Raw genomic sequence first — 25,749 nt, 5'->3', positions numbered from 1 at the left:
CACCCATCCAGGGCTTGCTGAGCCCATACCCTACTTTGCCTTGACTGCTGTGGCCCAGCTGATCCGGGGCCTGCAGGACCCCAAACACGGCTCCTCGGTCTTCCCATCAGTTTAATGGAAGAGCAGGGATAACCCTGCAGCCAGAGGGGATCCAGGGAAAGAAAGGGCCAGCTCGCCCCTCAGGAGGACAAGGCCTTTCTGCAGTATCGACTGGCTTCTTTTGTATTCAGCATCCTCACCAAGTAACTGTCTCCTGTGTGGTAGCAGAGGAGTGGGAATCCTCTAAGTGTCGGCACTTACATGCTGTGTAGCGCCTGGTCAGTGTAACGTGCGCTTTCGAGTCCATCAATTCTCTTGTTCCTTCAACAGCTGCAAGGCAGAGCTGCTGTCTCCATTTCATGGAGAGCAGGCTCAGGGAAGGGGTAAGACCAGCGGAGCCAGGGCTCTAGGCAGGCACTTGGACAAGGGTAGGCTCCCGGAGCTCCTTCCAAGAGCAGCACAGCCTCCAGACCCAGGACTCTTGAGTTTTCTTTCTTGGCTTTTAAGCACACTTTCTGTCTATTTCCTCACACACAGGTTCATGCTTTTATCAAGAGATCTGATGCTGAGGAAGTGGATTTTGCAGGTTGGCTCTGCTCCACCATCGGCCTTAACCAGCCCAGCACACCCACCCATGCAGCTGGCGTCTAAGTGGTTGGGAAGCAGCAGTCCCTGCCCAGGGGCATGCCGTGTTGCTTCCGGGCGGCCTTCCCATGCCTGTCTTTGTTCAGATGTGCATTTCACCTGTGACAAAGGATGAAGAACACAGCATGTGCCAAAACTCTATTCGTGTCGTTTTCAATATTATCATCTTTACTCTTATTACTACTGTTATTCCCCTAAGTGGATTGGCTTTGTGCTTGGGGCTGTTTTTGTGTATACTGATGATGAAAACATGTGCAATGTTGAATTACAGTGAAATTCTGGTGACTGTGGGTAGTCATTCTTACTGAAAACTGCACTGCTTTCCCACACCGTGAACTGGCTGGTCGCCTCTATTTTCAGGATTCTTTGACACTTGGTGGTACTTCATTCTTGCCAGGCATACCTCCTAACTGAGTAGGAAGGAGCCTTGTAAGATCCTTCACAGGCAGTGCATGTGAAGCATGCTTTGCTGCTATAAAAATGAGCATCAGAAAGTGTGTATCATGTTATTTTATTATGTTCTTGCTTTTGGTGTAGAATTCAGCAAATTTTCATCAAAATCTAGCCAGAGCCCTTCACTGCCATGATAGCTGGGGCTTCACCAGTCTGTCTACTGTGACAGTTTGTAGACTTCTGGTTGTATTTCTATATTTATTTTTAAATATACCATGTGGATATTTAGTGCTATGTCTCTTTAAGTTTGGATTAGTGTTTCTAAAATGGTGGAGTTACTCTGAATGTTACAAATGGATCAAGGCATTAAAATAAATGAGATCTACCTTTCACCAAACCCAAGTACTGATGCCATTGTAAACAACAGTGTGTATAGTGCCTAACAACTGTATGAAAATCCTTTTACCATTTTAATCCAGATGTTTAACAAACCTAATCTCTTACTCCAATAAATATACTATCAAATTCAAAGGATGAAAACAATTTCTGCTTTTGTGGGGGCATTTTCAGTGTCTGTAGTGGATAAATCATCAAGTGATTTAGCAGCCAGGCATTAATGAGGGGGGAAACGCAAAGACAGGAAGGAGCCTGGAAGGCGGAAATACCACACTAAGGACAAGTTCAGTGCTTTGGACCAGTGTGGCTTCCTGGAATTCTAATCTTTGGACTTTGTCCAGTTCTTCTCAGCAAGCACCCTTATCTTCCAGCCACCTTTCCTGTGGGCCTGTGAACAGATCCCATCGATTTCTCCCATCTCCTCTCATACGAGAGGAAAGCAGGAGCGGGGGGCTGGACTGGGGCAGCTGGCACTGGGGCCTCTACCCGAGGCTGCGCCACGCTGCTTACTCCACTGAGTGATGGCTCCCCGCTCATCAGTTACGCCTGACACACGTCCCTGCAGAGAAGCAAGGTGCTTGGCACTGACTTCCGTGCCTGTGGGCTGGCAGTGAAATTGCAAAAAAAAACAAAACCCACAAAGCCATGTCCTAACTGGCCACATTTCTTTCTTTGAAAAGTAACTTTTGAGATTTAGATCATGAGGCTGCCTAAGTCAGCACCTCTTCCCTCATTTTCTTGAGAGAGCAGGTGATAAAAACCAAAATAAATAAATGTCTAAACCCTTATTTCATTTTCAAATTAAAACCAGTAAATCTCCTAAGTAGGTAGTTCCATTGCAGATCTACGAGAGCCTGAGATACATCCAGGATTTTAAATACTGGTCAATACTATATATACAAGGCTGCCTCAGCCAATCAATCATTTTTCCCCCTGAGAGGCTAACATCTGTTCTATAAGTCAACAGTCTAACTCACATGTTTTCAACATACAAACATTCAGATGAGGTTTAAGAACCACACCCTCCTCACACCCAGCGTCTTTTCCTAACAGAGGATGTCACCACCTCTGAGAATGTCTCACTGAAGTGTGTAAACTAAGGAGTGGTGTGACCTGGTGTTTAAAACCTGGATGTGAACACTTTCAAGCTCAGTGTCTTTTGAGTGGTGTTTTAAATCTCTCTTCACATTCAAAGGTACTTCACTCTGAGTCAAAAGATTTCTTCCTAGTAATTTTCACTAAGAATGATCTCATTCTCAAGAATGATGTTTCCTACATCGCTCATGCTATATTTTTAGAGCTCCCCAGGCCAAACTCCTTTTTCACACTTCCTTACTGAGATAAAATACTTGGATATTTTAATTTTGGGGCTATGGCTTTCACAATCTTCCCCAGCCAGGGACTGAACCTGGGCCCTCAGCAGTGAAAGCACGGGAATCCTCATCACTGGACCGCTAGAGAATTACCAATAGTTGGATTTTTAAGTGATACCTCATTAGCATCTCACCGGAAACTGCTAGAGCAGATATGAATACTCTCATTTTATAGACACAAGAGCGAGAACTCCCGAAAAGGTGAAAAGCAAGCAACCAACTGGTCGTCAAGCTAGAATTCGTACCCAAATTTTCCAACTCTTAAAAACCCATGCTTGTATCTTACATTAGACTCCAAAATGTATACCTTGATGCTTTTTGTTGCAAAATGATATTCACATTGTGTTTTCCAAGAAATATGCTCATTTAAGCTTCTGGCTACTTCATGTAAGAGTAGCTCAACATAACTTTAATGAAACATCAATTAACAAATATGTCTATGCTCTCTCCTAGAACAGTTATGTAAGAAGCTGTGCTTGAGGAGGTTGTGTTTTGTTTGGCTTTTCTATTTCTGGGCAGGGCAAATTACTTTTATAAAATCAAGCAACTACATATTTGTGTGTTCACTGGAAAAGGGACAATATGCAAAAATGAGTGTCAACTTCAAATATGAAGTATCTTTTATTCTGTTAACTGTCAGTTCTTTATTACGAAATCAAATCTCGCGAGCCTCGTGATCCTTCTTCAGTGGCACAATGCCTAAGTCTAGAAATGGGTTTAAACCATGTTATTGTATCGTTCACCCCAGAGGAACTGATCCTTTGGTCTGTTGTTGTCTGGAAAGCAGCAAGCAGCGTAACAGCTATTTATCTGTGACTTATTTCTAAGCACATTTTTACCATAATGATGTCTCAACTGAGGCGTGATGGCAGCCACACACGGCATGTTAGCAGTCAGTTTACGACGTCACTGAGGGGTGGCAGCAGCTGTGCTCTCAAGGGGCCCTCTGCCCTCCTCTTTGTCATCTCTCTCCCAGACTGTAGCCTCGCTCTGCTCACAAGGGTTCAGTGGCATGCAAACAGTGTTTAATTGGTTTTCTTAATAGAGGCATTGTTGGCTGCAAGGCTGCCTTGTATTTAAACTCTGCCCTTTTTGCAGATGCCAGACCTTCTCAATAGCATTTCAGAGGAAGTTTTTTGCTTAGAATACAATTATTCAATCTGACCAGCCTATAAACACAGCACCACCCATACTGCTCAATACTGAAACACTGCATCTCTGCTTTTCTATATGTCACCAACTTTTGTTAAAGCACTCTGAAACCTGAGTTATTGATGGAACCATGTTTACAACTACACATTCTCCTGAAGTTCTTGCTTCCTTTTAAAGCAGGCTATAGGGCCCATGAGAATTCTTTGAAGAAAGAAAGTCTCTGAGACTTAGAAATTAACTTGCATGACTAACCCGGGCTCTTCTCCCCTTCAGGAATCTTCCTCCTCCTCTTCCTCCTCCTCCTCTTCTTCTGGCACATGGCTCCTTGTGCTCAGCTCCAGTGCAGTTTGGTTGATTGATGCTTCATTGTCTACATGCATCAGCATCTGCTTTAGTCAAGGACATTATGGATTAGCAGGAAGAACATCAGCCTGAAAAGAAATTCTTAATATTTTATAATAAAATCTCAATTGTATATTCAGTCCCAATACTATCACTAAGAAGTGTGGCCACTTTCCTGTTTCTCCAAATTCTACCCTGACCCCCTCCCCCCAACCCCCACTGCCACAATGAGAGCACAGTGAATGCACTAGATTTGACAGATTACCTGATTTACACACATGGTTCTTACATAAGAATTATACACTGGCTTAGATGTGCTGCTTTCCAGTGGTTTTAAATGCTTAACACACAGCTGGGAGAACATTCAAATGTGGTTTATCTAGAAGATGATTTTCCTGAGGGCACTTGGTCAGAGGATATGAGGAGGACTAGAACTCTAGTTCTAGGCTTTGTGGTTGAAGCTACAGTCTATTATCAAATCCTAAACTTACTTACTCAGAGCAGCAGGAATTTTGACATATTCCTGCAAAGATCTTCACTCTCCCCAGTTCATTGGTGTGACTAGAGAGAATGGAAGAGTAGGAAGGTGGAAGGGATACAATAGTACAGCCAACCGAAGTGTACCCAGCTGGTAGATGTTCCCTGTTTAAAATAGTAATATACACTAACCAGTTAATTAAACCAGGAGGTTCTTACTAGCACTCCCCAGAGTTCTGTGGGTTTGATAAGGGTATCTACAATTTCTGACCCCTCAGCAGCATAAGAGCAGAATGGACTGCATTCTCCCCCCAGGCCCACACTGATCAAGCTTACATCATGTGATGGTTCAGGTGCAGGCTGAGAGGGCAGCATCTCGCCTTCTCTTCTAGAACTAATCATCGACTGGAGGGCCAGCTCTTCAACCTAGAAAGAGTGGAGGGCACTTTCTTTACGATGTCACTGGGCTACTGATGTGGGTGAAATGTACTGAGCATGCTCGGAGAGGTTGGCATCAGAACTGAAAAAAATGTAACCTCTGTGAAGCTCTAGAGGGAAGGGATGGGGCTCCTCAAGCCTTCCGGGCCTCTAAAGGAAACAGCATGGAAAGCTTCCTGCCCCTGTCTCCTAGGGTGAACAGGTGTTCCAGCTGAGGCGAGGGTTCCACTCGCCCAGACCTAGCAGCTCAGGGGAGGAAAACACAAGCATGCCCTTAAAAAAGCCAAGTGTCTTCTGATTCCACACGACCCAGTCTGTCTTCCCCGTAATAAGATAGCAAAGGCAGGAAGAATGGAAAATGGCAGCGTTTCCTAGCCATTGTTGGCACGCACACATTAGGCGTGTGCAGGCACTGCCTGTGTCCTGAGGGAAAGCACACTATTTTCATAGGTCTCAAGTTTACAAAGGGCCTTCATAACCCGAAAGTGCCCAGCAGGGATTAGGAGGAACATCCACTAAAGGGGGTTTCGTCCGCACAGGTCTGGGAAATGGCTCTAGTGGGTTTCAATCTAAACCCCTGAGCAAAGCAGCTGAGTCGGTAACAGATCCGGGGAGAAAAGCTACCGGGAACTATTTGGCTTGGTCAAAAAGTTCGTTCATCTTACATCTTAAGTTCATCGTTCATCTGTAGCATCTTACAGAAGACCCGAACGAACTTGTTGGCAAACCCAGTACTGTCGCAGGGTCTCTTCTGGCAAGGCCTTGCTGTCTCCTTTTGCACAGTGGAACATCCGCGAGTGGGCTGCCTTTGTGAGCCAGAGCTGTATTAAGCGACCATACGAGATAGTGAAGAGAAGCTAGTAAATGCTGCAGGGGCTCTGGAGGGGAGGCAGGGGCCGTCTAGGCGAGCTTCGGGAGGTCGCCGTTCCTCAGCGCGTGGTGCGGGCCGCCCACGTTTACAGGGCTGTAGTGGTCCGGTGGGGGTAGTAGTGTATTCGACAAACTCAGATGAATGAGCCTCAGCCTAAACCTACAAGGTCAATATTCTTAGAGGGGTGGACCCATAGTCTCAAATCCATTCCCCCTTGGTGCCTGTCTACGTCCCCGGGTCCGGGCGCGACGGCCAGGTGAGGAAAAGCTAATCGGCCGCAGACGGCTGGGCTCCGCGTAGAGCCCGGCGGCCTGGGGCGCGGGAACAACTGAGTGGAGAAATGGGGGTCGCGGGGTCACCTTGAGCCGGTTTAGCTGGTCGTGAAGAGCCGCTTTCAAGCGGAGCAGCGTCTCCTCCTCCTTGCGCAGCTCCTGCAGCCGGCTCAACATCTCGACCTGTCACGCCGGCAGCCCGCCGGGTCGCTCGATGATGACGCCACCTCCGCGCTACCGGAAGCAGAAAAGCGGACTGGGAGGGGCTGGCGGCACTGTGGGGCGGTGCAGCCTCTCCCTACCGGCGCTTGCGCGCGTTTCCCCTTCGTGGACTCATGGACACCCAAACTTGGTTGTAAAGCGAAAACCGCAAAACTCCGGGGACGATAACTCCCTAAAGCAAAGGGTGTTGGCGATGTAAAGGACCTGGAGATAAAAATGGTCAAGATACCGAGTGTCAACTAATTCAGCTGAGCAGTGCTGTTCTTTCATCGGTGGAGGCTACTTTAGCTCCTCCCAAACTTGCAGACCAGTCACCAGCAAACAGGACATCAGTACAAGATCCCTACTGAGTTGAAGGTTCAGGCAGGCGCAGATTCCTGGTTACAGCAAAGGGGTTTCCAAACAGCACTGTGCAAATTAGTGGACACGAAAGTATTTTAAGCTGGTTAGTGTTTTTATACTAAGCAACAGAGATCTATAAATGGGAGGATGGACTGCCAGCAGGGCAAAACGAGATGCAAAACAAGACCCTGAGTAGGGAAGCACAGGTCACTTCCAAGGCGTTCGTTCAGACAGCGACCCGAGTTAAAAGCTTTGGAAAAACGTTTGGGTACATCTATACTCTGCACAAGCATATTAAACCTTTAATACACCAGTGACTGTGGAAAAAAACACCTGGCACTTTCTATACCAAAAGTGAAATCACTCAGTCGTGTCTGACTCTTTGTGATCCCATGGACTGTAGCCCACCAGGCTCCTTCATCCATGGAATTTTCTAGGCAAGAGTACTGGAGTGGGTTGCCATTTCCTTCTCCAGGGGATCTTCCTAACCCAGGTCTCCTCCATTGCAGGCACTTTATGGTCTGAGCCACCAGGGAATCCCTTTTTATACCAAAGGGTCCAAATATTAAAACGTTGGCAAGCATCTCTTCCACCAATTGTATCAAAGACTATAACACATCTGAAGGGAAAGTAAGTTTTTTATTGCTAGCTTTTAAAAAATGTTCTCTGAATCTGCCCTCTTGTGGTTATCAAAAATGTCAAATCTTTATGGAACATGGCCCATTTTCCAAAGTGGTTTTAGGGGGAAGCTAAATAATAAGTTTCTGTGTATTTCTAAGTCTTTAAACCATCTGTTTCTCAAGACAAGTTACTTTAAAACCACAACTCACACAACACATCCAAGTCATTTTCCTCATTGCCTCTTTGTTCAGGTCTTTATTCAAAATTAGCTGTCCAAAATGATTTGGCATTTATGGAATAAACAAGTTTAAGTTTATGCAGCAGCCTTCTTTTCCTCTGAGGCGGGTTTCTTTTCTGTGGGCTTCTTTTCAGCTGCTGGTTTCTTGGTCCCTGCAGCCTTTTTTCCCACCACAGGCTTCTTCAGCTTCTTATCACCAACAGCCTTCTTTTCTTTGTTTCCCACCACAGGCTTCTTGCCCTGAACCCCCTTCTGATCTGATTTGGCTTCTAGTGCTGCTGCTGCCTTATCCATGCGGATTTTGTGCTGCAACAAATTAGGAAGAAAATATAAGAATCAAATCTTTCTAAAACTCCACAGGTCCAGCAAAACCCAAGTTACTGCTTACATTCCTGGCCTGCCGAAGAATGGTGTTCCGACGCATGGTCTTTGCGTACGGGTTAAGCTTCAACATGATTCTCAGGTTTTTCAGTGGATTCTTCTTCAGGACTCTGCGATGAATCTTCTTGCTATAAAAAAGCAGATAACTCTATTATTAATAGTTTATACATTAACCATATTTCTGAAGTAAGTGATAGTGTGAAGCTGAACAAGAATTACTATGAACATCAAAACTTTACCGTGGTGCTCGGAGTGCTCTTTGGATTTCTGGGCTTTTCAAGATTCTGCTAAGGTCTGTATTGAGCATCTTGTGCATGGGGAGGCTGAAAGAAAAAACATTTAACAGAGGCTTAATCCCTATTTCATAACAAAAGATTAATCACTTAAGCTCTACAGAATCCAATCAGAATTTCCACTATGCTATTTCCACATATTGCCATCTGTATACAAGGAAGAAATGGCAACATAATGCATTATTTAAAAAACATGCAAATCCATTTTGAACAATATTCACAGCATATATGTGAAGTTCTTGCTGTCTCAAGTGCCAAGAGTAAGACACGACTTCGTGACTGAACAACAATGTAAACATCTACGTCCAGCGTACAAATTATACTCACTTGTAGTTACTCTTGAGGGAGGCTGCTTTACGCCAAGTGCCATATAGCTCATCTAACTTTCGGAAAGCACTTTCAGTCCAAATGCAGAAACGTCCCACGTGACCACCAGGAGCAAGTTTCAAAATGTTCAGCTTGCTTACATTAAGCAGAGTAATTCCTTTGTAAAGCGAAAAGGAGAATTAGGGATCCTGTATTTCAGTAAGTGAAATGCAGATAATCTTTATAGCACCTAAGAAGTATTTTAATCACGAATGTAAACATCAAAGATATACTTATTCAGCCACGAATCAGAAGTTCCACAAAATCATGTGTTTCAGAAACACGGACCATAAAGTGGAATCTCATCATAGTAAAAGCTGGGTAAGCTCGCATAACACAGGTAATTGAAACATGTAAGCAGAACAACCATTACCAGGGATGTTTCTGAAGGCCTTGATGATCCCATTGTCCTCATTATAGATGATGCAGGGTCCCCTGCGCTGGATGCGGCGCCGGTTTCTCATTTTGCCTTTGCCGGCTCTCATTCGCTGAGAGGCGTAGACCTAACAAAGTACAGTTTGGTATTCTGATTGAGATTTGATTCCTGTATTAAATCTTCATAGTTTGAAAAACTTTAGTTTTACAGATGAGGAAATTGGAGGCACAAATGACTTGCCTAAATTTAACATAGCAATGAGCTTTCAAACTCAGGGACTATGGTTCCAGAGTCCTTGCTCTCATATCCACTAAGGTTTACTTATACTGTCTTTCAGTAACCTTTTGAAATGTAAAAAAGTTTGGCAACAAACTTGTATGAAGAAGCACAAAACCTACCTTTTTGATATCATTCCAGGCCTTAAGTTTCTTCAGAAGCAAAACAGCCTCCTTGGTCTTCTTGTAGCCTTCAACTTTATCTTCCACCACCAAAGGGAGTTCAGGAACTTCCTCTATACGATGACCTGACAAAGTCAATTAACACTGACCTGGTTACCCTGAACCCTTTGAAAAATGTAATCAAACCCACAAAATCAAGTGGCACATTTGCCAAATCAGAACTACCACAAAGATCATGTGTTTCAGAAACACGGACCAATTGAGTGGAATCTCATCATTTCGACAAGCGATGTAAAAATTACCTCATTACATAGCATTCACTGAGTTGTTAGACTGAAGTGGTTATAACTAGCATTTAGTAGAGGGAAATGTAGTCAGACATTCTAGGATGAAGAGAATTCACACAGGCTATCAGGTTCAGATTTAAGAAAGGTTTACAGGATCCCTAAAAAATAAAGTATCACAAACCTTTAGACATGACCAGTGCCGGTAAGGCTGAGGCAGCCAGTGCAGAGCAGATGGCGTATCGCTTCTGCGTTGTATTCACTCTGCGGTGCCAACGTCGCCAGGTCTTGGTTGGTGCAAACATGCGGCCCCCACGACACATCTATTTTCCCAGTTAAGAATCACATTTCTCCAAGTTTAGCAATTACAATCAGGTTATGCCTTGCTCAGTAAGAATTTTCGTCACCCTTCTGAACCAGCCACTGACAGCAGGCAACTGTCGCTGAGAACAGAGTCAGACGCAAATTACGACATCATTGCAAGCAAAACCCTATGCTGCCAAGCCGGCTTCCCAACAGCAAATCTGTATAAGTGTTTTAACCCGGACATCAGTGTCTTGAGCACAAATATCTCCAAATCACTAAAATGAATAAGCCAGGTTCAGTCTGCCAAATGCCACAGCTATCCAGTCTAGGTGGTGCAACAAAGGATACATTTCCAAAAGCACCCTGACCGGAACGGTGAGTCCCGCCACCTCGAACCCTGGGAATTCGAGCCACAGCTCTGCCGGTACCCCAGGACTCAGCACTGGTTTGATGACCTGAAATTGTTCAGAAACACAAGCTTTAGCGCCTTACCACACCATTCTGTGACTACTGCGTACTGCAGCAAACAGCATCAGAACATCCAGGGAAATCATGCTGTTCAGAAACACGGACCAACGGAGTGGAATTTCATCACTGCTGTGAAGTACCCCTTAAAAAGTCAACCCAGGAAACAGCTAAATCCATACCTGCTAATTCACTGACAGCATAGGGCTGTCTGTTGTTTTTGCGCAAGTTGGTGTGAACAAAGTTAACAATATCAGGTCGAATGGGAGCCTTGAACACAGCAGGCAAAGTGACATTTTTGCCAGATGACTCCCCCTTTTCGGAGTACACTGATATCAGTGGACGAGCACACGCCTGAAAAAAATAAAAAAAATATTTATATTGAGAAACATCATCAAAAGCACTCTTCTCAAGCACCAACAAAAGCATTAAAGGCTCATTTACAGAAAGGTCTAGAATTTGATGAGGTAGATATCGCTTAAGCCAAATAAGTTATCAACACGCCATCAGGTCTATCAACATCAATAAATACTTGAAAGATACCTAAATTTCTCAAGTTCTGCCACAAAATTTCCATCATTTTCAAAGAGATTGCTTTATTATTAAACTTTCAAATCGGGCCTTAAAGAGCAAAATAAAAACCATAGTGTAAGGTTTGAAAATGCAGTTTAATGTCATTCAAACTCTCATCCCAAACGTGACCAAATCTTATCTACCAGGGCTCTACTTCAAACATCCATCCTTCCCGGTCATCCCATTCCAAACACATCTTCCAAAACTTACTACTAAAAAACAGCCTTGTTACTTCTTGCTCAATTTTCTCCAGAAACTTACCCCCTGAAAGTAAAAGGTCCTAAGCATGACCTACAGAACCTGCTCAACCTCGATGCCCACAGCCCACACTCTCTTCCAGATTCTCAAGCCTACACTCAGGGCCATCCCTCTCCTTGCTCAGATTTAACAAGTATTTTACCTAAACATACCCTTCCTCACCTAGCCTCCTTCAGGTGTCTCTGATCACGTCTTATAAAGTCCAATTACCGCCTCCTCTCCAATTCCCTGTCTACAACACTACCATCGAACATTTCAATGCATCCTGACAAATTCAATTACGATCAAAGTAGCATACTAGCGCTTTTTGCATATTGTGTTCACTGAACTACCTAAGGCACATGGTGCTTTCACAAACGTTACTTGTGCAGTAGCTACAAAACAAGTAAAATTTAATGCAAGACCAGAACGCTTTCAGAGACAATCGCTAAGATAAGCACACAATAATAAGTGAAATAGAAGTTTTTTGTTTAACGAAATCTCTCTTAAAACTTAAGTATTCCTCACTAAATAGAGTATGGAGACACAAACCCCCACATTGACTCACCTAGCCTTAGGCTAACGCTCTGAGAATTTCCAAGTCTTCAGCGGAACCCATACTTTCTAAGATCCAAGAGAAGCTAGAATCCCAAAGGTCCCTCTGGCTCCAAGAACTATCTGGGGTTCCTCCGTGTTACTCCAGACGCGCCCGGCGCCGGCCCGCACACGTTGCCTCTAAGATGGCTGCCGTAGAGCATTACTACCCACGTCCCAGCCACAAACACACGCCTTTGGTCCCCATCTCCTTCTCCTCGCTTCCCCTCCTGAAGACTTCATGCTCTGAACACCCAAGCCCATTCCTGCCAAGCTCCGAAAAAAGAAACAGGTCCAGAGGAAAAGTGTTCTGCTTACCATGGCGGGGAGAGGAGAAGGCCACGCTCCTCTCACCGCGGCGGCTCCCACAGGAAAAGGAAGTGCCTAGCACTCCCACTCCATACGTAACCTTCAGCTCGTCCCCCAGGCTGCCCCGCCTCAGAATCAATTCAGGGATATAAAATATCTCTCCACCACGCTAAAACAATAAAAATAGCATATTATTTCTTCATATATGTCAAATTACGGTATTTATTGACTTCCATAGCTAAAAAGAGCTCTTAGAACCCAGGGACTCCTTTTCGCGGAGTAATCCATGAGAAGACGTGGCCAACTCTCGCGAGACGAGTGTCTTTTTTTCCCCCTCAACCAGTATAATTTATTTTAACTTTTTCTTACGGGAAGGGGAAACTATTGAGACAGGAGACACCGCTCTGCGCTATAAAACAATAGTTTAAGTGTAGAATGGAGCCTGTTGGAGGGGGTAAAAGTAGTCCCGGCAAGGAGGTCACGACCCCGTACGTCAGCTCCCGGCGCGCATTTCAGCTTGGCGGCTTCGGGTCTTCAGTCAAACTGGGGCGCGATGTGGTCGGGAGCTAACCGAGCTGCTGAGGAATTTTACGCTGGTCTCCTGCAGTGAGTTGTAGCCCCTAGTTTTGGCTTGACTTTGGCGACAGCACTTCTCCCCTGGGGTATCTCGATCTTCGCCCCAAGCCTCTTGCCGCAGACTTGGGGATTAGCGCCTTCCCAGTTTCCACCGGCGCGAATTTGTAAATTGAGTTCGTTTTCCGGGGATCTGGGAGCGGCAGAGAGGCCGGTTTTCTGCTCCATTGTGAGTTTGACCCGGTAGGCCCTGTTGCCTTTAGTCACGTTTAGAAGAAAACGTGTACTTTGTCGCCGGCGGTGGAAGGTGACAAATTTTACGAGAAGTGTATTATTCAATCTGATAATGCACACACAACTTGTGATATGTTAGAGGCATCGAACAGGATACAGAAAACTAGATGTTGATATAGTTCACCTGTTTAAAGCTTTGCTGGTGTGAAACCTGTTTTATAGTTTATTCAAGATGGTTTTTTGAGCAGCAGTCATAGTGATAACGTGATGGTTCAAAACACTTGTTTTACAGTGCCCTAGAAGGAAATGGCAACCCACTCCAGTGTTCTTGCCTGGAAAATCCCAGGGACGGAGGAGCCTGGTGGGCTGCCGTCTATGGGGTCGTACAGAGTCGAAAACGACTGAAGTGACTTAGCAGCAGCAGGACTTCGTTTTATTCGTATAGTGAAAGTGAAGTCGCTCAGTCGTGCCCGAGTCTTTGCGACCCTATGGACTGTAGCCCACCAGGCTCCCCCATCCATGGGATTTTCTAGGCAAGAATATTAGAGTGGGTTGTCATTTCCTTCTCTAGGGCATCTTCCCGACCCAGGGATCCAACCCGGGTCTTCCGAGTTGCAGGCAGACTCTACCATCTGAGCCAACAAGGGAATCCTCATATAGTGAAGTACTAGTAATAAAGTGGATTCCATCCAGTTTTGTATCCGACACAAAAATCTAATCCAGTAGTTCTCAAACTTGAGCGCAAATCAGAATTACCTGGCAAGTTGCCAAAACAGATTGCCGGGCCCACCTCCAGAATTTTTGATTTAGTAGGCCTGGGTGGAGTGGGATGAGATGGTTAGATAGCGTCTCTGACTCAATGGACATGAATCTGAGCAAACTCTGGGAGATGTGAAGGACAGGGAAGCCTGCGTACTTTAGTCCATGGTGTCACAAAGAGTCAGACAAGACTGAGGGACTGAACAGCAGCAGGTTCTGGGTAGGGCTAAAGAGTTTTCCTTTCTAATCAATTTCAGGAGAAGCAGATGCTGCTGGCCTGACACCACACTTTGATAACCAACTGCTGTAATCTAACCCCTTTTTCTAAATATCATACTTGTTCATTATTTGTCTTCATTGCTTTTTATCCTGCTTATAAAAGTGGTACTGCTTGTCAATTTTTTCAACACTGTAGAAGGATCACTAGCTTTTTTTTTTTTTTTTTTTTAGCATTTATTTGTATTTGTTTATTTGGTACACCAAATCTTAGTTGCAGCCCCTGAGATCTTCACTGCCACATGTGGGATCTTTAGTTTCGGCTTGTGGGATCTAGTTCCCTGACGCGTTTGAAACCAGGCACCCCCTACAGTGGGAGCTGGGAGTCTTAACCACTGGATCACCAGGGAAGTCCCTCACTAGCTTTTTCTTTTAATTAACAATATGTTAGATAGCCTTCAGTATGACAGCCTATAGATCTGTTTTTAGTGGCTATATAATATTTCATTGTTTGGCTAGTTTATGTTTATTTAACCAGTCCCTTGTTGATAAATTTTACTTAGACTCTTTCGTAATTCTTTCATAAGTGTTAGTATTTCTCTCCACTTTTGAAGCATCAATTGTGTGTCTTCTCTTTAATCCCTCATATTACCTGTGTAGCCACCTGCCTACTGGAAATGTCCAAATGAGATATCAAACTCATTATCTGCAAACTGAATCCATCTATTCCCTGCAGTGTGACAGTTTCCTGAATTCTGCCTCTGAGTTAAGAGTTCCAAGTCCAAGATTGTCATTTGGTTCTATTTTCCGCCACCTCCATCCCATCTAGTCAGTCACCAGCTACCTTTGTTTTCCCTGCATCCTGACTGCTTTGTTTACCATCATCACTTTTTTCAGTACCACAGATTATTCAGTTATTTTCTGGCCTCCAAGTTTATCTCTCCACATCAGGGAGTCAGGGAGATTTTCTCATTTAAAATCTTGTAGTGAGCTCCTCTTAGCTTTCAGGATAAAGTTGAAGCGCTTTAGCAAAGTCTCTTCCTGTGCACCACCCTCTTTGAGGCTCATCACCCTGTGTTGCAGTTGTTGGCTGCAGTCAAGACTGTGAGCCAGGAACTATGCATTTGTTTTATATCTTAGACATTTAGTAAGAATTGTTGACTTAAAAAATGCACAACCTAAAATTACTGTTATTCAGGGGCCTTACTGAGTAGTATAGCCTGGCAGTCAGCTTCAGATAGCTCTGAAGAACTGTTCCTAAAAGGTAAGGGAGGAGCCAGAATATATAGGAGTTTTGCTGAGGGAAATGTAGTTGAACATCAAAAGTTTACTACTAATCCCAGGAACAGACATCTCAAGTTAATGATTATAGTGCTTTTCCACTTTTGGGAAGATGCAGGAGTCTGAGCTCATTGAAATTACTCCTTTGGTGTGTATCTTAACTGTCTAGTCCTGAATTCTCCTCAGGGTGCACCAAGGTAGCTGCAGTGGCTGATGGCTGATGGCAGGCAGTATTGGGGGTGTATCAGAAAGACAGGCAACACTTTTTTGTTCACAGAGTGCCTGCCCATAAAATACATACTGGTGAAATTATTATTGAATGATGGTTGAATGATCCTTGAGTTACGTATGCATAGAGATAAACTTCTTTTCTCAAGGACTTACCGTGGTGGTCCAGTGGTTAAGAATCCACCTTGCAATGCAGGGGACATAGATTCGATCCCTGGTGGGGGATCCCACATGTCTCTCGAGCCACGCACCTACTGAGCCCATGCACTCCAGACGCAGAGAGTCACAACTAGAGAGCCCACATGACCCAGTGAAAAATCTCATGTGACTCAACAAAGATCCTGTGTGCTGCAACTAAGACCTGATACAGCCAGATAAATAAATATAGGGGGAAAGTCACAGCCTTGTCCAAAATGGCCAAAGTGGATCAGTCACAGGCCTAGTTTTTATTTCAATGAGTTACAGAGTGGATCAAATAATGGTATCCTGGAACTGTTCTGTTGGGTTCCTTTAGGACTCTAACGATTCTTTTCTCTTTTAGAGTGTAGATCAAGCTGACGTGCATTTTTGGTATCTTAATAGTTTATAGTTTACATGCTTTGGGATCAGCTTTTTAAAATAAATAGAATTTTACTTATTTATTTTTGGCTGTGCTGGGTCTTGGTTGCTGCTGGGGCTTTTCCGCAGATACGGTGAGCAGGGCTACTCTGGTTGCAGTGCAAAGGCTTCTCACTGTGGTGACTTCCCTTGCTGCAGAGCACAGGCTCTAGGGCGCTTCAGTAGCCTCAGTTCCTGGGCTCTGGAGCCCGGGCTCAAGGGCTGTAGCGCGTGGGCTTAGCTGTCCTGAGGCGTGTGTGGGCTTCCCAGATCAGAGATTGAATCCTTGTCCCCTGCCTTTGCAGGTGGGTTCTTTACCACTGGGCCACCCGGGAAGCCCCGGGATCAGCTTTCTTCAATGGAATGACAATTACGATGCATCTCAACATTTCGTGCTTCCATTTTAGGAATGCTTTAGCGTTATCCAGCTCACTGATTTTTTGGTGTCAACTCATGAAAACAGGGAGGATAGCAATAGAAACTCAAGGCCTGGGACCCTTAAATAACCTCTCCATAATTACCCACTGATTTCAGTTATTTTTGCTTCCCAAAAGTCATGTTGTAAATTACATTTTAATAGTAATTGGTACTGTGTTTTAAAAGTTATAAGAATAGAGGTAGGTGACCTAATTTCCTGCTGCCTCTGAGAAGCAGTTGTACCCAGTTTGGGGCAGCTGTCTATCTCTTTTTTCTGGCTGTACTTCAGGACATGTGGGATCTTAGTTTTTCAACCAGGGATCGAACCTGTGCCCCCTGCATTGAAAGGACATAGTTTTAATCGCTGGACCACCAGGGAAGTCCCAAGGGGCAGTTGTCTATTAATCTTTACCACATCTCTTTTTTTCTTTCCTTATTAACCTAATGCTATTTTTCTGCTGCTCTTTTCCCAACTGTGCCTTAGTGCTGTCATGAGTACTTTGAATTTTTAATTTCTCTCAGTAACTCCAGAGTTTAAATGACAAAATACTATAGCTTTATTTTTCACATGTGTTTCTGCATTTCAGGGAATTTGATGAAAAAAAAAAAGGAATCTGTAAAGACCCATTTATCTATGAGGTATGAACAACTTATTTGGTTTTTAAACAACTCAGTCATCGTAAAATTGTTTTTAAAAGTTGAGTTTATCAAAGTTGATTTACATACATTAAATGTCACCCTTTTAGAGTACAGTTCTATGAATTTTTACAAATGCATTTAGTTGTATTACCACCACCATAATCAAGAACATTCCTATGATCTCCAAAAAAATCTCATGTCCCTTTTTACTTAACCCTTTCCCCTGTTCGCTGGCAACTACTGATCTGTTTTACATTTTTTGTGTGTGTGGCCTTTTCCGAATGTCATATAAATAAAGCCATATGGTTTATACCTTTTCTGTCTGGCTTTTCTCAATAAGTATAATGCATTTGTTTTCTTTTCTTTTTTTTTTTTAATGGCCATGCCTCATGACATGTGGGATCTTAGTTCCCCAACCAGGAGCTGAACCTTCACCCCTTGCACTGGAAGTACAGACTTTTAACTGCTCAAGTCCTGAGTATAATGCATTTGTGATTTGACTGTGGTGTTGTGTGTATCAGTAGTTCATCCCTTTTTATTGTTGAGTAATAGTCCATTGTATGAATGCAGTTTGGTTATCCATTCACTATTCAGACTGGATTGTTTCTAGTTTTTAATAGTTTTGCATAAAGCTGCTATAAACATTCGTGAATTTATTAAGCATCTAACATGCCAAGTGTTCCACAGGTAAAACTTCCCATAGAACTTAATCCTCTAAAACAGTTAACAAACTAAAATAAATTATGTCTAAAAGACTAGCTGAGGATATCATTTATGACATCAGTGTCATAAACGATAAGTGTTAATACCCATGTATATGAAATATATGAAAAGCTCTTAAAGCCAATAAGGAATGAAGATAGTCATAATAGATGAATAGGTAGAGGATAAAAATAAGTGTTGGAGAAGACTGTTGAGAGTCCCTTGGACTGCAAGGAGATCAAACCAGTTAATCCTAAAGGAAATCAGTCCTAAATATTCATTGGAAGGATTGATGTTGAAGCTGAAACTCCAGTACTTTGGCCACGTAATGCGAAGAGCCATCTCATTGGAAAAAACCCTGATGCTGGGAAAGACTGAGGGCAGGAGGAGAAGGTTGGATGGCATCCCTGACTCAATGGACATGAGTTTGAACAAACTCCAGGAGATAGTGAAGGACAGGGAAGCCTGGTGTGCTGCCGTCCATGGGGTTGCAAAGAGTCGGTCGGACACAACTTAGTGACTGAACAACAACAATTCAATCCACAACAGTATTCGATCAAGAACGAAGTAGATACAAGGCTCCCCTGCTCGTTCAGTGGTTGGAAACCCACCTGCCAGTGTAGGGGTCTCGGGTTTGATTCCTGACCTGGGAAGATCAAACATGCCCTGGAGCAGTTAAACCTGCGGGCACAACTACTGAGCCTGAGCCTCCCGGAGCCTGTGCTCTGCACTGAGAGAAGCCACTCAGTGAGAAGCCCACGCGCAGCACTGAAGACCTGCTGCTGCTGCTAAGTCACTTCAGTCGTGTCCGACTCTGCGACCCCATAGACGGCAGCCCACCAGGCTCCCCCATCCCTAGGATTCTCCCGGCAAGAGCATTGAAGTGGGTTGCCATTTCCTTCTCCACTGAAGACCTAGTGCAGCCAAAAATTATTAAACTCAAAAAGTTTAGTAGATTAGAGTAAGAAAGCATCCTTTGCTCTGTGTACTTGGTATCTAAATGCTTCGATTTCCAAACTAAGAAATAAATAGATTCAAGTAATGAGAGATAATTGTCAGTAATAAGCATTTTAGCGGCTGTTCACTGTCATTAGTGATCGAATAAATGAAATTTATAAAATAACAAGATAACTGTTTGCTAGGTGAGATGGTAAAAAGAACGTAAATAGTGTGTTGACGTAAAATGAGAATGTGGATATGTGAATATGACATTTGAAAGGCAATTTGACAGTATCAGTGTGATTTTAGATACTCATCTTAAGAAAGTAATTAAAGGGGAACTTCCCTTTTGGTCCAGTGGTTAAGACTCCGAGCTTCCACTGCGGAGGGCATGGGTTCATCCCTGGTTGGAGGAGCTCCACATGTTGTGGGGTGCAGAGGAGGTAGTAATTTAAGAATATTCCTTATCAGTTATTATAGCATATAATTTGAAAATCCACAAATGTTGAATAATATGGAATTAATTATGTGATGGTAGCTCCATGGCACTAGACAGCCTAAAAAAGTTTAATGGCATGGAAGGAAGTTCATGATATAGAACTTAGAATATTCTGTTTATTTATTAAGCAAAAATCTGTTGCATTATCAAAATAATATATTTCTATTTAAGTAGGTTTATTTATATGTCTGGGAAAAGATTAGGCAAAATATACACCAATGAGACTAATAATAGTAGTGACTACTCTGGCTATGTGGGTCAAGAAACCATAGTTAGAACCAGACATGGAACAACCGACTGGTTCAAAATTGGGAATGGGGTACATCAGGACTGTATACTGTTACCCTGCTTGTTTAACTTCTATGCGGAGTACATCATGCGAGATGACAGGCTGGATGAAATCACAAGCTGGGATCAAGATTGCTGAGAGAAATATCAGCAACCTCAGATGTGCAGGTGATACCACTCTAATGCCTGAAAACAAAGAGGAACTAAAGAACCTCTTGAGAGTGAAGAGGAGAGTGGAAAAGCTGGCTTGAAGCTCAACATTAAAAAATCTAAGGGACTTCCCTGGTGGTCAGTGGCTAAAACTCCCTGCTCCCAATGCATGGGACCTGGGTTCAATCCCTGGTCAGGGAGCTAGGTCCCACATGCCATAACTAAAGGTCAAAGATCCTGCACGCCACAACTAAGACCTGGCACAGCCAAAAAAAAAAGTCTGAGATCATGTCATCCGGTCCCATCACTTCATGTTAAGTAGAAGGGGAAATAGTGGAAGCAGTGACAGATTTTATTTTTTTAGGTTACAAAATCACCGAGGACTGTGACTGTAGCCATGAAATTAAAAGATGCTTGCTCCTTGGAAGGAAAGCTATGACAAACCTAGACAGTGTATTAAAAAGCAGACACGTCACTTTGCTGACAAAGGTCCACATAGTCAAAGTTACAGATTTTCCAGTAGTCATGTATGGATGTGAGAGTTGGACCAGAAAGAAGACTGGGCCAAAAAATTAATGCTTCCAAACTGTGCTGAAGAAGACTTGGACTGCGAGGAGATCAAACCTCAAGAAAAAGGACTTCAACCCTGAACATTCATTGGAAGGACTGTTGCTGAAGCTAAAGTTCCAGTACTTTGGCCACCTGATGTGAAGAGCTGACTCACTGGAAAAGACTCTAATGCTGGGAAAGATTGAAGGCAAAAGGAGAAGGGAGCAGCAGAGGATGAGATAGTCAGATAGCATCATCGACCTAGTGGACATGAATTTGAGCAAACTCTGGGAGGTCATGGAGGACGGAGGAGCCTGGTGTGCTGCAGTTCGTGGGGTGGCAAAGCGTTGGACACAACTCAGGGACTGAACAACAACTGGTTAGTAGAATATAGATGAGTTTTATCTGTTAGCTATCTGTTTTCAAACTTTTCTACAATAAATGTTTATTGTAATTGGAATGAAGAAATACACAGTACCTATACAGTGACAAAGTTCTAAATTTCATGGAAAAATCAGAAAAAGAGAGGTTTCTGGGAGCGGAGAGTCAAGATGGCGTCTGTATGATCTCCGGAGGTAGCGGCGTTGGAGTTCGGCCAAACATAAAAGATGACAACAGCAGCTCGGCCAACTTTTGAACCTGCAAGAGGTGGAAGAGGAAAAGGTGAGGGTGATTTGAGCCAACTCTCAAAGCAGTATTCAAGCAGAGACCTACCCTCTCATACAAAGATAAAATATAGACAGACCACTCAGGATGCCCCTGAAGAAGTTCGAAACCGTGACTTCAGGAGAGAGTTGGAGGAGAGAGAGAGAGCTGCTGCAAGAGAAAAAAACAAGAGATCAGCCAACCCGAGAACATACAACCTCCTCTTCAGTGTCAAAGAAGCCTCGATTGGACCAGATTCCTGCTGCCAACCTTGATGCAGACAATCCCCTAACAGATGGGGAGGATGAAGATGAAGATTTTGAAGAGGAGAGTGATGATGGCGATACTGCAGCTCTTCTTGCAGAGTTGGAAAAAATCAAAAAAGAAAGAGCTGAAGAGCAGGCCAAGAAGGAACAAGAACAAAAAGCTGAAGAAAGGATCCGTATGGAAAACATTCTGAGTGGAAACCCTCTTCTTAATCTCACTGGCCCATCCCAGCCTCAGGCCAACTTCAAAGTTAAAAGAAGGTGGGATGATGACGTTGTCTTCAAGAACTGTGCAAAAGGTGTAGATGATCAGAAGAAAGACAAAAGATTTGTAAATGATACGCTTCGATCTGAATTTCACAAAAAGTTCATGGAGAAATACATTAAATAGTACAGTTTTATGTGCTGAATTGAAGGCTATAAAATGTAAATGATGTGACTTCATTTTGATTTTTCTCTCCCACCCCTATCTAAATTGTGTATAGGCTTCCCTAATTTTTAGTTCCAAAGTATCTTTTCCTTTATTGATTAATTACTTGATAAGGACTTGGGAATTGGTTTAACCCAGTTTCCATCTCAATATTTCCAGTCATGTGTTTTCTCTTAAATATAGGAAAAGAAACCTTGTAATATTTTTAATAAATAGCCAAATCTGTGTCCCCAACTTGTTTGTTGAAATGTATGCAGCTAGTAAAACATTGCATATTAAAAAAAAAAAATCAGAAAAAATAGTATTTAGTAAAGAGCTAATTTTATGGTTCCTAACAGTAAATCCAGGATGATTAGGGGAAGAGGATGTCAGTGTGATCCTAATCAAAAGGCCTTACAAGGCAGGGTGCTCTCTAGGTGGGCCTTGAAGCATACAGATACAAAATATAATAGCTAGGTTTTGTTGTTGTCTTGACCACTCTAGGCTTGCAAGGATCTTAGTTCTCCAACCTGGGATTGAACCTTTGCCCTCTGCAGTGAAAGCTTGGAGTCATAACCACTGGACTTCTAGGGAATTCCCCAGCTAGATTTTCTCAACATGAAAAACAACATGGGCAAAGAATAAATGAAATTGTATTTTTAAAACTTTAAGTCTTGTTCAGTTACTTGCATAGAACTGGTCTTTATGTGTTTAAATATTTGTACATATATATGTGTCTCTATAACATTGCTGGACCTCAATCTGTTTTTAATAGGCTGATATTCAAGTGCAGTTGATCAGCAAAGGCCAACCAAACCCTTTGAAAAATATTCTACATGAAAATGAAACCATATTTATTGTGGAAAAAGTGGTAAGTAGTGCTTGGGCTTTGTGGCTAATTCTTTACAGCCAAGTTTGGTTTCTGAGGGATAATCTCAAATGTACACATTTTCATGTCAGCATATTAGTGTGGATTCTAACATCTTTTAGTAATAAGTAGAGTGCTGTCCAATAGATAATGTGAACCACATATGTAATTAAAAACTTTCTAGTAGCCTCATAAAACAAAAAGGGGAAATTAAATTTCATACTGTAAAATTTACCTTTTCTTTTGTTTAGTTGTGTGAATTTTAACACACTTACACAGTGTGGTAGTCATCACCATAATCAGAACACAAAACGGCCCCATCACCCTGAAAACTCCCTTGTGCTGTTCCTTTAAAATCATTCCTCCTTCTCCCTCACTGTAGCGTGGTCTTTTTAAGAGTGTCATGAATGGAATCATACGAAAGTGTATAAACTTTTGAGTCTGGCGTCTTTCAGTATAATAATGCCTTTGAGATTCATTCAGGTTGTATCTGTTTAGTGGTTCTTTTAGTTGCTGATCCATTCCTGATCCAGAGAGCTAAATAAACAAGGAATATGATCATCTTTGTACAAAGTCCTATGTGAGCACAAGTTTTCTTTGCTGTAAATAGCTAGGAATAGGATTGCCGGGTCTGAAATGATGTTTATAATGTTTTTTAAAAATCTAATGTTAATCATTTCAATAATTAATATAAAAATCAAAATGAGATTTTAAGCTCTTTTTTTCCATACTGCATCTTCAAAATTTGATATGGATTTTACACTTAAATCTCAATTTGATCTGGCCACATTTCAGGTGTTCAAAAGCCATATGTGACTGGTGGATGGCTATTGTTACACACAGCATAAGTCACTATGACTCATGAATTTCTACTTTAATTTTCTCTTGTTAAATCTAACAAGAGTTCAGTTCAGTCTCTCAGTCGTGTCCGACTCTTTGCGACCCCATGAAGCGCAGCACGCCAGGCCTCCCTGTCCGTCACCAACTCCCGAAGTTCACCCAGACTCACATCCATTGAGTCAGTGATGCCATCCAGCCATCTCATCCTTGGTCGTCCCCTTCTCCACCTGCCCCCAATCCCTCCCAGCATCAGAGTCTTTTCCAGTGAGTCAACTCTTCGCATGAGGTGGGCAAAGTACTGGAGCTTCAGCTTTAGCATCAGTCCTTCCAAAGAAATCCCAGGGCTAATCTCTTTCAGAATGGACTGGTTGGATCTCCTTGCAGTCCAAGGGGCTCTCAAGCGTCTTCTCCAACACCACAGTTCAAAAGCATCAATTCTTCGGTGCTCAGCCTTCTTCACAGTCCAACTCTCACATCCATACATGACCACTGGAAAAACCATACCCTTGACTAGACGGACCTCAGTCGGCAAAGTAATGTCTCTGCTTTTGAATATGCTATCTAGGTTGGTCATAACTTTTCTTCTAAGGAGTAAGCGTCTTTTAATTTCATGGCTGCAGTCACCAACTGTAGTGATTTTGGAGCCCAAAAAAATAAGTCTGACACTGTTTCTACTGTTTCCCCATCTATTTCCCATGGAGTGATGGGACCGGATGCTATGATCTTCATTTTCTGAATGTTGAGCTTTAAGCCAACTTTTTCACTCTCCTCTTTCACTTTCATCAAGAGGCTTTTTAGCTCCTCTTCACTTTCTGCCATAAGGGTGGTGTCATCTGCATATCTGAGGTTATTGATATTTCTCCTGGCAATCTTGATTCCAGCTTGTGCTTCTTCCAGCCCAGCGTTTCTCATGATGTACTCTGCATATAACTTAAATAAGCAGGGGATAGTATACAGCCTTGACGTACTCATTTTCCTGTTTGGAACCAGTCTGTTGTTTCATGTCCAGTTCTAACTGTTGCTTCCTTACCTGCATACAGATTTCTCAAGAGGCAGGTTAGGTGGTCTGGTATTCCCATCTCTTTCAGAATTTTCCACAGTTTATTGTGATCCACACAGTCAAAGGCTTTGGCGTAGTCAATAAAGCAGAAATAGATGTTTTTCTGGAACTCTCTTGCTTTTTCCATGATCCAGCGGATGTTGGCAATTTGATCTCTGGTTCCTCTGCCTTTTCTAAAACCAGCTTGAACATCAGGAAGTTCACGGTTCACATATTGCTTGGAGAATTTTGAGCATTACTTTACTAGCATGTGAGATGAGTGCAATTGTGCGGTAGTTTGAGCATTCTTTTGCATTGCCTTTCTTTGGAATTGGAATGAAAACTGACCTTTTCCAGTCCTGTGGCCACTGCTGAGTTTTCCAAATTTGCTGGCATATTGAGTGCAGCACTTTCACAGCATCATCTTTCAGGATTTGAAACAGCTCAACTGGAATTCCATCACCTCCACTAGCTTTGTTCATAGTGATGCTTTCTAAGGCCCACTTGACTTCACATTCCAAGATGTCTGGCTCTAGATGAGTGATCACATCATCATGATTATCTGGGTCGTGAAGATCTTTTTTGTACAGTTCTTCCGTGTATTCAGGACCTTCTTATTTTTTTCATCACTTTATAATTACATCGTTACACCTTTGTGTTTTAAATAGGGGAACCGTTCTGGCCGAGCAGTAGCAGTGGTTTTAGTTGAGTGCTGATAATGCTGTCATTTTACACAGTTACTTTGGGGCCAGGACCCGTTTTTTGGGTTTATCGTTTCTTGAAGTAGATAGAAACAGGATATAACAGGAGAAAGTGGACATTCCTTTAGAAGGAATGCCTGTTTGCTTTAGGACCTGCATGCTGTCTGGATGGGGATTGGGATGCATGAACAGAGAGCACTCTGTTTTACATACTACACGAAAACTCCTTTCTGAGGAGGGGACTACTTTATTTATTTTTTGTATTAGTGATGCTTATTTATGGTGGACAGATGCTTGGAAAATAATTATAAGTGAATTATGTGGCTGAATTTAGACTTTTGTTATGAGGAGAGAGAAAATGTGTGTAGAGCAAAAGCTGAAAGACGAAAATGAGTTTCTAGGGAAAGGTAAAGAGGAGCAGAGGAATTTGTGGAAATTGGTTGAGATACTAGTGAGAAAACAGCTTGGAGTTGTGAGGACTTACCTGAAGTTCAGTGAGGTCCTGGC

At 43.0% G+C, this 25,749-nt stretch overlaps 4 protein-coding genes, 4 non-coding genes and 1 pseudogene across 11 annotated transcripts in view; 3 read left to right on the top strand and 6 right to left on the bottom strand.

Moving 5' to 3' along the window:
• Positions 1-1,595, top strand: part of MAP2K1 (mitogen-activated protein kinase kinase 1) — a 74,056-nt gene extending 72,461 nt beyond the window's left edge. Inside the window, exon 11 of the mRNA XM_068963030.1 lies at positions 577-1,595. Coding sequence (XP_068819131.1) covers positions 577-690 — 114 coding nt within the window. The 3' untranslated portion in view covers positions 691-1,595. The remainder of the gene's footprint in view (positions 1-576) is intronic.
• On the bottom strand, positions 5-7,394 carry SNAPC5 (small nuclear RNA activating complex polypeptide 5). Of its 3 annotated transcripts, none has more exons than XM_068963054.1 (5): positions 6,486-6,606; positions 5,921-6,076; positions 5,154-5,494; positions 4,251-4,384; positions 5-783 (listed from the first exon to the last, which is right to left on the bottom strand). In XM_068963054.1, exons 3-4 carry the CDS (start codon positions 5,217-5,219, stop codon positions 4,268-4,270), a joined length of 183 nt encoding a protein of 60 aa, XP_068819155.1. In that variant the 5' UTR covers positions 5,220-5,494; positions 5,921-6,076; positions 6,486-6,606; the 3' UTR covers positions 5-783; positions 4,251-4,267. The 3 variants fall into 3 exon arrangements, with proteins under 3 accessions (XP_068819155.1, XP_068819149.1, XP_068819142.1); XM_068963048.1 differs by having other exon boundaries at positions 5,154-5,243; XM_068963041.1 differs by lacking the exon at positions 5,921-6,076 and having other exon boundaries at positions 5,154-5,243; positions 6,486-7,394.
• A 256-nt stretch (positions 7,395-7,650) lies between these two features.
• On the bottom strand, positions 7,651-12,461 carry RPL4 (ribosomal protein L4). Its single transcript, XM_068964649.1, has 10 exons — positions 12,413-12,461; positions 10,873-11,044; positions 10,574-10,680; positions 10,104-10,242; positions 9,636-9,760; positions 9,235-9,364; positions 8,823-8,979; positions 8,442-8,525; positions 8,210-8,330; positions 7,651-8,127 (listed from the first exon to the last, which is right to left on the bottom strand). The coding sequence occupies exons 1-10, from the start codon at positions 12,413-12,415 to the stop codon at positions 7,897-7,899; spliced, it is 1,269 nt and encodes a 422-aa protein (XP_068820750.1). The 5' UTR covers positions 12,416-12,461; the 3' UTR covers positions 7,651-7,896.
• LOC138074725 (small nucleolar RNA SNORD18) lies at positions 9,106-9,175 on the bottom strand. The gene has a single exon (XR_011144538.1). It is a non-coding gene; the product is annotated as a small nucleolar RNA SNORD18 (small nucleolar RNA).
• LOC138074726 (small nucleolar RNA SNORD18) lies at positions 9,847-9,918 on the bottom strand. Its single transcript, XR_011144539.1, has one exon. It is a non-coding gene; the product is annotated as a small nucleolar RNA SNORD18 (small nucleolar RNA).
• On the bottom strand, positions 10,304-10,401 carry LOC138074729 (small nucleolar RNA SNORD16). The gene has a single exon (XR_011144542.1). It is a non-coding gene; the product is annotated as a small nucleolar RNA SNORD16 (small nucleolar RNA).
• On the bottom strand, positions 10,754-10,824 carry LOC138074727 (small nucleolar RNA SNORD18). The gene has a single exon (XR_011144540.1). It is a non-coding gene; the product is annotated as a small nucleolar RNA SNORD18 (small nucleolar RNA).
• Positions 12,462-12,929: 468 nt separating the features above from the next.
• Positions 12,930-25,749, top strand: part of ZWILCH (zwilch kinetochore protein) — a 43,240-nt gene continuing 30,420 nt past the window's right edge. For both annotated transcript variants that reach the window (XM_068964805.1, XM_068964806.1), the window contains exons 1-3: positions 12,930-13,009; positions 17,296-17,347; positions 22,570-22,665. In XM_068964805.1, the coding sequence (XP_068820906.1) occupies positions 12,957-13,009; positions 17,296-17,347; positions 22,570-22,665 (201 nt within the window). In that variant the 5' untranslated portion in view covers positions 12,930-12,956. The remainder of the gene's footprint in view (positions 13,010-17,295; positions 17,348-22,569; positions 22,666-25,749) is intronic.
• Positions 21,068-21,776, top strand: LOC138074507 (spliceosome-associated protein CWC15 homolog pseudogene; annotated as a pseudogene).

Source organism: Capricornis sumatraensis, chromosome 2 (genome assembly GCF_032405125.1).
Source record: "Capricornis sumatraensis isolate serow.1 chromosome 2, serow.2, whole genome shotgun sequence".
In the NCBI taxonomy this organism is placed as follows: Eukaryota; Metazoa; Chordata; class Mammalia; order Artiodactyla; family Bovidae; genus Capricornis; species Capricornis sumatraensis.
The sequence above is the reverse complement of the archived record's forward strand: the minus strand, read 5'-3'. Positions and strand labels throughout refer to the sequence as shown.

Coding starts and splice junctions, on each gene's coding strand:
- RPL4 (XM_068964649.1), bottom strand. Junction 10,681..10,872: donor TGCTGTCAGTGAATTAGCAG/GTATGGATTTAG, acceptor GAACAATTTCAG/GTCATCAAACCAGTGCTGAG. Junction 8,980..9,234: donor GGCCTTCAGAAACATCCCTG/GTAATGGTTGTT, acceptor CGCTTTACAAAG/GAATTACTCTGCTTAATGTA.
- SNAPC5 (XM_068963041.1), bottom strand. CDS start 6,575: ATGTTGAGCCGGCTGCAGGAGCTGCGCAAGGAGGAGGAGACGCTGCTC. Junction 5,244..6,485: donor ACCAGCTAAACCGGCTCAAG/GTGACCCCGCGA, acceptor CACTCTTTCTAG/GTTGAAGAGCTGGCCCTCCA. Junction 4,385..5,153: donor CACCTGAACCATCACATGAT/GTAAGCTTGATC, acceptor TGACTAAAGCAG/ATGCTGATGCATGTAGACAA.